Here is a 12,955-nt window from a genome sequence, read left to right on the forward strand (position 1 = left end):
TGCCGGCCAGCCCGTAGCGCTCCAGCGCCTCGGCCACCAGCTCGCGCGCCGTGGAGCGCGCCGTGGCCAGCACGCTCTTGTAGTTGGCGCCCGACGCCAGCCCGGCGCCGAAGATCTTGAGGACCCCCGGGGGCGCCGTGGCGCGGGTGGCCAGTGGGGGCTCGGGGGCCACACCCGCCGCCAGCTCCGGCAGCTTCTTCTCGCTGGCCCAGCGCTGCGCGGCCCCCGGAGTCCCGGGGCCGCCCGCGCCGCCGGACCCCGTGGCCCCGGTCCCCGAGCCCCGAAAGAGCTGAGAGATGCGCTTGGCGCGGCTCCCCGAGGCGCCCCCAGCGGCTTTGACCGCACCTACTCGCCGCAGCTCCACGTGAGGCGGCGGCGGGGGCAGCGGCTCACTGCTTCGGCTCCCCGTGTCGGAAGATGAAGACCTGGGGGGCACGGGGAGCAGAGATGCGGGAGATGCGGGAGAGACAGGAGGCGGATGAGAGGAGGAAAGAGGTGGGCAGAGGCCCAGAGAAAGAGGGGATGCAGAGAGCCAGAGGAGGGATGCAGATACCCACAGAAGGTTCAGGGACACAGAATTAGAGAGATGGGGGAAGGGGAAAAGGCCAGAGGCAAAGAGAGAAAGAAAACAAAATAAGTAAAGGCAAGTCCCACTGAGGAAATTCCAAGAGGTGAGAAGGCGCGACAGGAAGGAAGGTGAATTGACTTCCATCCCTTGGCGTCCTCATCTCCGACACTGTCCGGCCCATGCCCGTCTCCAGGTCCAGCACTCCCCCCATCCAGTCTTATATTGTGGTCCTCTGTTTCCTGTTCACCAGCTCCCTTGCCCCATCCACACGGGAGCCAGAGGCAACCTATTTGGGGGTTCCTGGCCTTGCCCTGTTCAGGGCCAGGGGGGCCAGGGCAGGAGGGCACTCACTTGACAGAGGCAGCGCTGGGCCAGCGCCGCCCCAGCTTGGCCAGTTGCTTCCTGGGAGAATTGATCCACAGACCCACCGGGAGATGGAGCTTCCCAAAGCGGGGGCTTCCGCCCTCCTTCCGTTCGCCAGATAGCATGGCCCTACGGGAAGACCACCGCTCCTGAAGGCTCGAGTGGTGGGGTGGGTAGACCAGGCCTGAGCACCAGAGCCCCCAGCCAGCAGCCTTCCTCAGCGACTTGAGCTTCTGAGTAAGAGGCCGGCAGGAAGGGGCAGGGGCTCAGACTCCCGGCTCCCCATGTCCGGGTGGAGGAGAGGATGCGGAGCTGGACTCCTGAGCGCCGGGACAGGTGGCTGGGGACGGTCTCCGGGGTCTGAGGGAGGAGTGGGCTTTGGGATCCCCTGTTCTTACCCTGCTTCAGGTCCCAGCAGCACCCAGGGGCTGGCGCCGTTGGCCTGGGCTGGTTTCCCGACCCCACGGCTCCTGTTCGGCCTTTGCCTCTGCCCCAGCTGCCAGCACTGGGTGGGGGACAGGAAAAGGCAAGAGGAAGCCCGGCAGGAAGAGCGGGGAGGGGGCGTCCTGTGAGGGGACTGGGCCTGGGGGGAGGAGACCTGGTAGGGCTGGCTCTGCCTGATCCCTGATTCTGGAATTACATCACAACTAGTTGCTCCCTTGGAGGACTCAGGGGGGAGACCTGTTTCCTGTCACCTCCTCCTTCAGACAGGAGACCGACCCTAGCGCTGTCCTCTCAGGGAAACAAAAGTGAGAATCAGTCCAGAAAAATGAGTCAGATACTTAATGAGATAATTTTTTATTTTTCTTTAATTTTCTCTTTTTCTTTTTCTTTGAAACCTCATGTTTCTTCTTATGGCCACTGTCACCACCAAAAAGGGAAGCCTTTATGAAATGGCTCACCTTCCCAGAGTGAAAGTAAAGTATCCTGGGGGTACAAATAGGGGAGCCAGATTAGGTGTCCGCCGAGGGAGAGGCACACCTTCCTACCCTCTCTCCACGGGTCTCCAACAACTAGCCAAGCTCCGCCCTGGGAAGCAAGCCCCACCTTGTTTCCGAAATCTGGTTCGGAATGGAAGCCCAGCTTTGAGTTCCAGAGCTCCCAGACCCCCTCCACCTCAGGTAGGCAGGGAAGCCCGGCCTTTTCTGAGGACAGCTCACGCGATGGCAATGCTGGCGACCAAGGCCATAGCGCTCCAGCCCAGCAGCCCTAGCAAACGGCTTCTCAGAATATGCCTCGGAGACTGAGACAACGGCGGGATCTGGACGTCGGTGGTGGTGTTGGCGCTGGACGGCTGCTGGGGACCCTCCTCCTGGAAGGGGCCTTGATCAACCTCCTCATTTTCCCAGTACTCCGAGTCTGTGAATTCGACGTTTACTGGATGTTCCACATTGACTTTGCTGGGCAACACTGACAGAAGGAGAAAGGGAGCAGTCCCAGGAGGGACGAAGGTCCCTCTCTGTCCAGGGCAAGTCCTCTGCAGCCCAGTCCACCCCAGGACCCAGGCTCTGCCTCCAGTTGCACGGAGGCCGAACACCCAGAAAAGGCAGCCTGTCACTCCGGCTGAGGCCACGCCCAGGGCAGAAGCCACACCCAGAGCCACGCCCCCAAAGGAAGCCAGCCCCCACGCCCCCAGGACCCTAACTCCCAAACTTCTCTCAACTCCCCAGCACTGACCGTGGACGCGAAAGAACATGACTGAGGCCGTGCGGTTTTGTACCAGGCCCAGCTCGCAGCGGTAAGTGCCTGCATCCTGCGGCTCCACCCAGTACTTGGTCAGAACCGAGTGTTTCCCCTGGGACTCCAGGGTCTCAGTGTTGTTTGGCCAAACCTAGACCCAAGCTCAAGGGGTCAGAGAGGCCTGGAAATTCAGGAGTTGGGGGTGTACAGGGAGGGAGAAATCGCAGGGCCTCAGTAGGGAGAGATGGGAGTCCAGAGGGCATGGGTTGGGGGAGTTGGGGGTCAGTAAATCCAAACCTAGGTAATGGGGTGATGGGGTCTGTGGTACCGGCAGGTGGATACAGGGGCCAGGGGTCCCTGGGGACCTGCTGGATTCCAGGAGTTGGAGGGACTCACCTTAAAAAATCTGTAAAGCGTCAGGCCTTGAGAAAGTTTATGCCAGTTCATCTCACAGTCCAAGTTCAAGTCGTCTGTCTCATGAACGTTCATGGTGCGATCTGGGAATGGGGAGGGGGTTACCATTCTTGATCCTCCCCCAACTCCTGAATTCTACAGGCCTCTGTAACCCCTTGAGCTTGAGGTCTAGATTTGGGGGAACAATTCCATTTGATCTCGGGCCTGCCTTTTCTTGTTGCAGTCTCCAGTCTCCCTCCCTCCTTCTCTAGACTCAACTCTCCCTGACTCCTGCACCAAGCCCTCTCACTCACCCGCGCAGATTAAATCTTTCTTTTCGCAAGTGCGAATCTCCTTCTCGCACTTACTGCACTGGGTCACAGCCTGCAACATGGTACCTGAAGGGGCAGAGTCAAGGCTTGTTCATCCACTAAAAGGCAGGGTTAAAAGGAGGTTAAAAGGGCCAAGGCTGTGTGGGGGCCAGGAACTGAATCCTGAGGCTGTCAGTCCAGGGGCAGCTCTGGGCACAGCCAGTACCAAGCAGGATGTAACACAGATGGGTAAAGTGCAAACAGACTATGACCCATTTCCCAAGAAGTTCGAGGTGCAGAAGAAATACCAGAATGAAGAGATACCGAGACCCAGAAGGAGGAAGCTGGGTACTCATTGAAGTCGGGATGAGGGACAGAGAACCATCTTCCAAAATCCAAACTCACCACAAGTGTTGGGACATAAGCCTTGGGAAAAATAAAGAACTGAGAGTCAGGTTAGCAAGTTAAAGGAAATGAGAGCGGAGCCAAAGGGCGAGGCTGGAGCTGGGGTTTACCCAAGTCCGAGAGAAGGAGGCCCTGGGTGCCTAGACCCATGGGTCTGAGGGAGGAAAGGGCGGTGGCCAAGGAAGGACCAAGCTCAGAAAGGCAAAGGGCTGGGGACAGGGACCCGTGGGTTGTGGAACAAAGGGACCGAGGCCCCAGACTCCCACCTGCCCTCACCTTTGCTTTGGAACTCAGCCGTCATGTTGGCAAAGTTCAGCTTTGCCTGGTTCAACATCCCAAAGATGTCTTTTTCGAAGAACTCATCTGGGAAGAGGCAGGATGTGGCAGAGGCCCCCACCCCCGCCCCAGGTCCAGGAGGTCTGGCCCCTGCCTGCAGAGCCTTCTCACATCAGGACAGGGAAACTGAATGACCACTTCATGTAGTGCTGGCTGCCAGGTAAGCAGCAAATGCGATGAAGAAATTTCACTATGATCGCCATTTTAGAGACGAGGGAACCATGAACTCCCTCTCTCCAGGGAGGAAGGGGCAGGGCTGAAATTTAAAGCCAGACAGTCTGCCTCCACAGCCATTACCAGGCCATCCAGTCTAACCAGGTGTCACCAGCAAACACATTCCTGGGAGATTCTGGGACCCCTCCTCTCCTGCCCCTTCCACAAATTTACCAGTTTCTCCACTCGCTATTATGTTTTTCACATCCTTCAGAAACTTGAAGACTACCTTTTCCATTGTGGGTTCATCTGTGGGGGGGGAGACAGTACTCCAGATTCCAGCATTACTGTCTTCTGGGCAGGCACCTAATCTTAGAAATCACAATACCCTTGGAGTCACTAACAAGGATAGGCCTGGTTAAGGAATTACACACCAGTTCCCTGGGCGGGGAGGGAGTGTGTGTCCTTTTATACACAAAATTGCAAATAAGGGGAAGGATAACACAGTATTTGCTAGCCTTGGAGAAATCTGGAATTTTCGACTCCCAGAACTTGGGAGAGTGAGCCTCCACCTTTGCTCCCTGCACCCAGCAATAATCCTACTCCCAGATTTTTCTTTTCATTGGTCTCAGGGGTCTGATTTTGCACTGCTCTCTCTCACCAAGGATCCCCAGATAGGGGCCATCCGGGAGGCGCACTTGGCTGAAAGACTTCACTTCCTTTGTGAACTTATCCATAAATGATTTCACTGCCTTTGAACTCATGCGTGTAGGCAGGTACTCTGACGTCAAGAACTTTATCTCCGCCTCCACCCTCGGATCACAGATGAGACAGCCGGAGGCAGAAGGCGCGCAGCTGGCCAGCGCCGCCACCAGGAGGGGAAGCCTCAGCCCCATTGCGGCCAGAGGGTGGCTTCCGTGCAGACCCCCAGGGAGGATCGTCTGGCTCCAAACTGAGAAGTGAATGCTAAACGGAGAGAAACCCTTCTGCTTGGCCCAGGCCCCCACCCGCTCGTAAACCCAGGAGTCCTGATGCACCTTCAACGGCAGCTGCGCCGCCTTGCTCCCGACTGTCCTTCCTTCCAACACTAGGGTGCGCTCGAGAGCCGAACCCAGGTCCGGAGGGCTTTTAGAGAGGACAACTGCTTTCTCCCCCGAACGAAGTTAAAGAATTTGGGGGGGTGGGGGAAGGGGGAGTTTGGTTGCGAGGTATAAAGAGCTTTTGCACTGGGGTCAGGTCATTGTTCGCCTAGGTGCTAGGATCTCCCACTGTCGCCACCGTTTTGCTTCGCAAGCGGAGCCCGAATTCCCCAGAGATAAATTCCCGGAGTTTCCTTGGCCCCGCCCAGAATCCCAAGACTCTCGATTTGATTGGACCAACCGAAGGGCGGCCCCGCCTATCGCTCCTCGACGTCACAGAGCGGGGCGCCTCTTCAGTGTGGAACTTCACTAGCGTGTACTCAAGGGGAAGTACCCTGTCTGCGCTGGTTTCCACAGCCCAGGGATGGGCTTCTGACCTTCAGTTTCCTCCCCATGCAGAGCGCGAGGACTCAGACTTCCGGCCAGACGCCCAGAAACCCTGGCGTCCAGACACAAAGAAGCGGGGAGCAGCCCTTTCTAGCCCTAGGACCACGACTCCCAGAAGACTCTGTGGTCTCTCCTTAGGGTAATCCTACCTGATTATAGCAGCAGCCCACATCTTTATGGGAAATGTAGTTCCAGACGTATACTCTTGGCTCACTCCCCACTGCAACTTCTCTCCCCGGTGTCTGGAGCTGGATGCCAAAATCCCACAGGAAAGGGGACCAGTACAGAGGGTCCCAGCGAAAGGATCTGGGTTTCAGGGCTTTAAGTCGTAAATGCTCTCTTTTTATCTTTCTGCGTGATTGAAACAGGTGACTAGAAAAACTCCTGGCACACAAAAGGCTGCCAAGGTCTGAGCAGGGCCAGTACCTGCAGACCTGAGTAATGAGTCCCTGGAAATGCAGCAGCTTTCCTCTTAATCGCTCACACAAGTACACGAGACTCAAAAAAAAAAAAAAACCAAAAAACCTGCAGAGACAGGGTTGATCTATGGACATTTTAATACATACCTCCTCCCCTGACCTGTGGGAGCCCAGTAAGGAAGGGTTTTCTGAAACTCCCTGAGAAGACTAGATGTGGGGGGGGAGGATGTCAGATACTTTAGATGGGCGTTTAGGGAAGATGAGAACAATTGACCATAATAAAAGTGTCTTCCTGGGCTTCCCTGGTGGCCTAGGTGTTGAATCTCAGCACTGTCACCTATGCAGCTGGGTTCAATCCCTGGCAGGGGAGCTGGCCCTCAAGTAGTGGTGGATCTCTCCTGTCTTACCTCTGCTCCCTTAGCAATGTGTTTCACTGGATCCACCCATTCTGCTCCCCACCTTGTCTCTGATGAATCCTCTCATTTCCCACTTCCCATACCTCTGGCCTACACACCAGCTCTATACAAAAAAAAAAAAAGTCTCTTCACGCTTAAAAAATGTCAAGGAACTCCTGAAATCAGTCAAGAATCCAATTCTGGGTCAGATCCTGCATACCCGCCTGACTTTGAGCCTAGTTCTGGGGTCTGTGAACCTTTGGATCCTCTCATTCCCGACTCGTCAGGAGCCCCATTAAGGGGTTCTGTGAATTCTGGGTCAGATAATGGTTGGCAAGGGACACCTGTGACTCATTGCAAGGCCAGAGGACTCATTTGTGGGACTAACTTCTAGAAAATGACTGCTTTCTCCTTCCCTCCTCGCAGCCCAATGTCCAGCAGGAAACTCCTTCATGAGACAAGGGGCCCCAAGCTCAGAGCCAACATATGCCGTGTGCAGCCATCTTTGCACACACACCTGTCTTGAGTCTTTGACCTTAAAAACTAAAGTAATCCAGGATTTCTAGAAAGTCTCGCTTCAGAAATGGGAGACTTTCTGCAGCCATCCTTCTCCCTGCAGAAGTCTTTGTGGTTCCCCCAAGGGGCTAAGCAGCTGTACAGTCAGGGACTGCTGTCCCCCAGGGGCCCCGCTACAGAGGCTGCCTCTCCGGTCGCTCTCTTTCTGGCAGTGGTGAGACACTGTGCTTATGGTGGCCGAGCCTTCATGAGATTCTCGGCTGAAGCGCTCTGGTAAGCTAGATCTCTGGTCTGCAAGGGCCCAACAAGGGCATTTGAAACAATCTCTGTAGAGCAAACCCCCCTTCTAGAATCACTCCAGAAATGCAGAGCGGGCATCGGTGAGCCCTTGCTCTACAACACCTCTGAGTTCCTTGGGAGCCAGGGTAGAAGAAACATCTCTAGAAAAACTCAAACCCGAGAGGAGACAAGTCTGCGTTAATGCCCACCCACTCAGGAAGGAAGGCAGCCTCTGGCTTAAAGATCTTCAGGAAGCTGGAGCTGGGCAGGGTGAAGTTAGCCAGGTACACAGTATCTCCGCCTGCCAGGTAGGCGGCCCAGAAGCCAAAGGTGCCAATGGTCATGATGGTGTGGTTGCACTGTGTGAGCAGGGCAAAGTCCTTCCCCGGGGACCCTTCATAGCCATTGCCTGCAAAGACTACGTCCCCCTGGGACGCGTCGATGTTCTCTCGGCACCAGGCCATGCCGTTACTGGTGACCACGAAGATGGGGGCTTCGTGCCGCGCCCGGAACCAGTCCATGGCTTGCTGGAGGTAGGCACGGTCCCCCACCACACCCTTCCAGCGCTGGGGCATGATGTGCAGATAGTCCCCCCGGCGCACGTGGACACCCACGAAGGTGCGCGGCCGGTCTCCGGTGCGGCCCAGGCGGAGCTGACTCAGGAACTTCTGCGCCTCCTCGCGCAGGTGGTCGTGCAGGGTGAACTCCTGGCGGATCTGCTCCCGGAGGTGGTGGAAGAAGGTCCAGGAGCAGGGGAAGCCGGTGAGCTTCAGCACCGGGTCCCTGAGGTGGGCGTACTCCTCCGACATCCAGTCGTGGAGCTCCAGCTGCCGCCAGGGCGTGCGCCTGTCTGCCTCGGGGGCCAGCACCGGCAGGGAGAGGCGGAACACGGGGGCCAGGGTGGCGTGCATGGCCGGCAGGATGAAGGCCCGGCGGCCGTTGAGCTGGGCCAGGGCCAGCAGGGTGGCGTACTGGCCCATCTGATTACCGAACCGGCCATCCGGGTGGACAGTCCAGGTTCCCGAGAGGGAGGTGGGGTGCTTGGGACAGGGGACGGAGGCGTTGGGGGCCTTCGGCGTGCCTGACAGGCAGACGATGGCCACCGGGGATGTCTCGCCACACGAACACAGGGCTAAAAGGTCCAGGCCTCTGTAAAGGAGGGCTTCGTGGATGTGGAAGAAGAAGACGACAGAGAGAGCACAGGCCAGCAGGAAGGCCAGACAGAGGTGCCGGTGGCTGGGGGCCCACATGGCTGCAGAGGGGGAAAGCAAATTAGCAGGCACTCGCGCCTCACCAGGTGCCCGAGGTCAGAGGCCAGAGAGCAGGCCAGGATGCTCCCAGCCAGGGAACGAGGGAGCCAGAGCTTGGACTCAGGGGCTCAGTAAAGGGGGTCAGTATTAATTAGCATCCTAGGTCTGAGGGAGGAGAAGCAGGAGGCTTGTTATTTCAGAGGATGAAAGCTGGTGTTTTCCATAGTGCAGCGTTCCAGGATCCACACATCCCCCCACATGGTGGAGGCTCTCGGAAGTGAGCCACAGTCGCACCAACTCCTTCCTCATGTGTACCTGAGTGTGAGGACGAGCCCACCACGGCCGAGCCCACCACGGGGACCCCACCACAGCCGACCCCACCCCACCACAGCCAACCGCAGTGCAGCCTACCCAAGCTGCCGCGAGCAGAGGGCGAGAGGACGCAGCCCAGGGTTGACTGACGGACTTGTTCTTTGGGAGCAGGAGTTAGAGGATGGGGCGGAGGAGACTTCCCTGGCCTCAGGTTAGAGGCTGGAGACAGGCCTCCGGGAGCCCAGGCCGGGCTTCCCGGCCCCAGGCAGGGCAGATCCCACTCACCTGAGCGGAGGATGGGGAGCAGATCCACAGTCGGCGGCTGACCGCGGCCTGCACCAGGCCGCCCCCGGAACCCCAGACTCCAGGTTCCCAGGCCTAACTGCGCCGCCTCCCGACACCCGCTGGGAGGGCTCCGGCAGGGGTGGACGGAATGGGGCGCGGTCTGAGATCGCAGCCTCCGCCCTGCCCTGCGCCGGCCGGCCAGGTAACTCCGAGACTGAGCCCGCCCCTCTGAGGCCCGAGCCCCGGCGCCAGGGGATAGGGTGGCAGCTTCTCTTCCCACCCCACTCTCGTCTCCCCCCGAACCCCCCCAGATCGGGAGGCCCGCGCCCGGCCCCCTCCTGCTCGCCCGTGCCCAAGAGCCCCCGCTGCCAGGCTGAGCCGGGGCGGCTACCTGCGTCCCAGCCCGCATCCTCCCGTGAGCCGGAGGAGTCCGGTCCGTCGTCCTGCCCCTCTCGGTACCTGGGCTCGCGGTACTTGCCCGCGCCGAGCCCCGCCACGCCCCAGGCCTGGCCGCCGCCAGGTCCCCGCGGGCGGGCTGATCCTCGCCGGCCCCGCGGCCGGGCAGGCACAACCTGTTTGCCTGGCGGCTCCCGCGGCGGAGGGGAAGCCTCCCCCTGCTCCCAGGGTCTGGGCCTGGCGCCTCCATCCTGAAGGTGGCCCAGCCCACCGGGGGCCACGGGTCCCCGACCCGCCAAGTCCACCGGGGAAGTCCGGAGCCCCGGCCCCAGCTTCTCTTCTGGGGGGATTCCAGTGCCCGACGCTCCGTTCTAGCCTCCAGCGGTAGTTCCTGGAGGCTGCCTCTCCTGAGGAGGAGGAGGGCAGACTGGGAAAGCCTGAATGAGGTTTTCCCTTCCCTGCTCCACTCGGCTGCGCCTCAGGCCCAAAGCTTAGGCCTGGATCTCAGCTCTCCTGCAGACCTGAGGTTATTTCCACTGGGGAAGCCACTTCCCAGTCCCACCCCCAAACCTGGCCCTAAAGTCTGACCATTGTCCTTCCACATGTCAAGGTCAAAGATTCAGGCATTTGACTTGCCCAGAAATTGTACAGTGTCAGGACTTTGAAGCCCCCAACCCCCTCCTCCCTCTGGCCCAGGAGTCCAAGCCCCCTCCTCACTGAGACCAGCTGTCCAGTCCCGTTCTCTGAGGGATTCCAGGGAATTGTCCACCCCCTTGTTCCCAGGACACCTGGGTCTAACCTCCCACTCCGGAGACTGGCTGGTTGCCAGCCCTGAGTCAGAACTTCCCACTCCCCCTCCTTGGCTCTCCCAGGAGCTACTATCTGGGCCTGGAGTAGCTTCGCTGGTGAAAGGAACGCCAGAATTGTACCAGGGAGATCGAAGAGCCTGGGACATTCTGTGTCTGGACCCCGGGGTCAGGGCTGGGGGAGGTTGAGGTTGATTCTTGGTCAGGTGAGAAGCTGACAGCCCAGAAACCAGAGTTCCTTTGAGGGCCCAGCTGCTGTTTTCCTGCTGACCAAGGAAACTTGGGGTCTGACCCAATGGGATTTGGACATTCTAGTAGTGAGGCATCATCTACATCACTGCTCAGGGGAAAGAAGCTCTTCTGAGATCCAGGAGCCCAGGCCCCAGCCCATGCCCCCTCAGACAGGGGCCCAGGCCCCCAGCCCTCCCACAGGCCCAGGAGCCCAGCCCCCCCAGCCCCTCCTCCCTCAGAGCTGGGAGTCCAGGTCCCCAGCCCCCTCTTTCCTCAGATCCCAGCCTCCTCCTCCCTCACACTGGGCCCCCAGTCACTTTCTCCCTGGTTCCAGTTAATCAGATCCTCAGAGCCAAGAGTCCAGGTCTCCAGATGAAAGGACCCCCTGATTGCATCATCCGTTCAGGCTGACCTGGCCACGGTGGAATCCCAGCTCCTGCCAAGTGGGTCAAATATCATGGGTCAGGCGTGGAGAAGGTGATTGGGCGGGTCTGTCTAGATATAAATTCTGGCACTTCTGCATCCTTCCCAAGAGACTTGGGTGTGCTGTTGGCTGGGAACCCACATACAGGAGGGCCCAGGCAGCTAGGTGACCGGCAACTGTGAATCTGCTCTCCCAGCCAGATAGGATCTGAAGCAGAACCTATACCCCTCAGCACTTCAAAGCCCAGACCCCGGAATTCGCCTGCAGACTTGAGCCATTGATGGACTGGGCGGGGGCCAGGTCTGAGCACCGGGGACTGTGGGTCCCTGTGCTGGCCGCGTTGCTGCTGGGGGCCTCCCAGGCACACCCTGTCCCTGACTCCAGTCCCCTCCTCCAATTCGGAGGCCAAGTCCGGCATAGGTACCTCTACACAGACGACGCCCAGAAGATAGAGGCTTACCTGGAGATCAGAGCCGACGGCGCAGTGGCGGGAGCTGTCCACAGGAGTGCAGAGAGTGAGTGTGGGCTAGGGCCTGGCCCTGAGGGAGGGGCCTGGACTCCTGGACTCTTGAATCTGAGCAAGGAGGAGGTGGAAGCCTGGGCTCCTGGGTCTGAGGGAGGAGGGGGCCGGGACCTGGACTCCTGGGTCTGAGGGAGGAGGGGCTGGGGGTGCCTGGACTTCAAACTGACGGAGAGGGGTGCTGGGGTAAGAGCCTCAGAGTCCACAGCCACTTTCTCCCCTCAGGTCTTCTGGAGCTGAAAGCCCTGAAGCCAGGGGTCATTCAGATATTCGGCGTGAGGACATCCAGGTTCCTGTGCCAGAGGCCTGATGGGACACTCTACGGCTCGGTGAGCTACTAGGATGCCCCTCGTTGCCCTCCACCCATCCTTCCATCACTTTTCCCCTCTGAGACACCGTGGCCCTGGGTCAGGCTTAGGTTTATGGTCTTTGGCCTGCCCCCACCCCAACCCCAACAGAAACCCCTGGAGGTAAACACTGTTGTTCCCTATGTTTTCAGGAAGAGGAGACTGTGGCTCTGGTTGGGACACCACTGTCCCCTAGCCCCAAGTCACTGGGCCTATAAATGGCCAGTGGCCTGGCAGGTCGACCCTGGCTCGTGCTGGGTACAGGGCCACCTAGGTCAAGGCCCTAAAGTGACCGTGACCTAGGTGGTAGCCAGACAGCCCTGCCTGGCCCTGGAGAGCTTTGCGTAGTCCCTGAGCTTGGATGCTGCTCTCTGGGAAGTGCAGGCAGGGAGGTGTTTGGAGCAAAAGAGAGAACCTACTTTTCTGCTGGTGTGTGCCGGGCCAGGGGCTGGGGCTGGACTCCTGGTGTGCGGGAGGACGCTAGAGATAGCCCATGTGTCTGATCTCTGTTCTTGTGCCCTCAGCTCCATTTTGACCCCGAGGCCTGCAGTTTCAGGGAGCTGCTTCTGGAGGACGGATACAACATTTACCAGTCAGAGGCGCTGGGCATCCCGCTCCGCCTGCCCCCACACCGCTCCCCACCCCGGGAACCGGCCTCTCGGGGAGCTGCCCGATTCCTGCCGCTGCCAGGCCTGCCCCCAGCCCCCACAGACCTTCCGGGGATCAGGGCCCCCAAGCCTCCTGACGTGGGCTCCTCTGACCCTCTGAGTATGGTGGGGCCTTCACAGCGCCGAAGCCCCAGCTACACTTCCTGAAGCCACAGTTTATTATCGACTCTCCTCTATTTATTGGGTTATTTATATTATTTATTTTTATTTTTCTAACTTGAAATAATAAAGCGTCTGAGAGGAGGATTGGCGTGAGCGTGTGTGAATGTTTGTGGAAGGGGACACGGGATCTGTTTTCACCTCTTCATTGACCCTCAAAGTCCCCCCATCCCCCCAATCCTAGGCTATTAAAGATCCCACATTCTCCCTCGG

General features: G+C 58.9%; 4 protein-coding genes across 4 annotated transcripts in view; 1 reads left to right on the top strand and 3 right to left on the bottom strand.

Annotated features, from left to right (window-relative positions):
- LOC105854450 (ras-interacting protein 1-like) overlaps window positions 1-1,413 on the bottom strand; it is a 2,921-nt gene extending 1,508 nt beyond the window's left edge. The window contains exons 1-3 of the mRNA XM_012733495.1: window positions 1,330-1,413; window positions 920-1,060; window positions 4-425 (exon numbers count right to left, since the gene is read on the bottom strand). Coding sequence (XP_012588949.1) covers window positions 4-425; window positions 920-1,056 — 559 coding nt within the window. The 5' untranslated portion in view covers window positions 1,057-1,060; window positions 1,330-1,413. The remainder of the gene's footprint in view (window positions 1-3; window positions 426-919; window positions 1,061-1,329) is intronic.
- A 336-nt stretch (window positions 1,414-1,749) lies between these two features.
- On the bottom strand, window positions 1,750-5,105 carry IZUMO1 (izumo sperm-egg fusion 1; the record flags this gene model as incomplete). The annotated part of the gene is made up of 7 exons (XM_012733496.1): window positions 4,871-5,105; window positions 3,997-4,083; window positions 3,319-3,402; window positions 3,008-3,108; window positions 2,609-2,762; window positions 2,092-2,341; window positions 1,750-1,858 (listed from the first exon to the last, which is right to left on the bottom strand). Coding segments are annotated over exons 1-7 (1,020 nt in total), but the record flags the coding sequence as incomplete, so codon positions are not given.
- A 2,400-nt stretch (window positions 5,106-7,505) lies between these two features.
- On the bottom strand, window positions 7,506-8,594 carry FUT1 (fucosyltransferase 1 (galactoside 2-alpha-L-fucosyltransferase, H blood group)). The gene has a single exon (XM_004693989.1). It carries the CDS (start codon window positions 8,592-8,594, stop codon window positions 7,506-7,508), a length of 1,089 nt encoding a protein of 362 aa, XP_004694046.1.
- A 2,734-nt stretch (window positions 8,595-11,328) lies between these two features.
- On the top strand, window positions 11,329-12,730 carry FGF21 (fibroblast growth factor 21). The gene is made up of 3 exons (XM_004694261.1): window positions 11,329-11,563; window positions 11,794-11,897; window positions 12,440-12,730. The coding sequence occupies exons 1-3, from the start codon at window positions 11,329-11,331 to the stop codon at window positions 12,728-12,730; spliced, it is 630 nt and encodes a 209-aa protein (XP_004694318.1).
- Window positions 12,731-12,955: the final 225 nt, after the last annotated feature.

The sequence above is a fragment of the Condylura cristata genome, unplaced genomic scaffold (assembly GCF_000260355.1).
Source record: "Condylura cristata isolate star-nosed mole 26May11 unplaced genomic scaffold, ConCri1.0 scaffold00041, whole genome shotgun sequence".
Taxonomy (NCBI): domain Eukaryota; kingdom Metazoa; phylum Chordata; class Mammalia; order Eulipotyphla; family Talpidae; genus Condylura; species Condylura cristata.

Bases quoted from the DNA above. Each gene is read 5' to 3' on its own strand.
- FUT1 (XM_004693989.1), bottom strand. From the start codon at position 8,594: ATGTGGGCCCCCAGCCACCGGCACCTCTGTCTGGCCTTCCTGCTGGCC.
- FGF21 (XM_004694261.1), top strand. From the start codon at position 11,329: ATGGACTGGGCGGGGGCCAGGTCTGAGCACCGGGGACTGTGGGTCCCT. The intron at 11,564-11,793 runs GTGAGTGTGGGC...TTCTCCCCTCAG, and splicing joins TGTCCACAGGAGTGCAGAGA to GTCTTCTGGAGCTGAAAGCC. The intron at 11,898-12,439 runs GTGAGCTACTAG...TTGTGCCCTCAG, and splicing joins ATGGGACACTCTACGGCTCG to CTCCATTTTGACCCCGAGGC.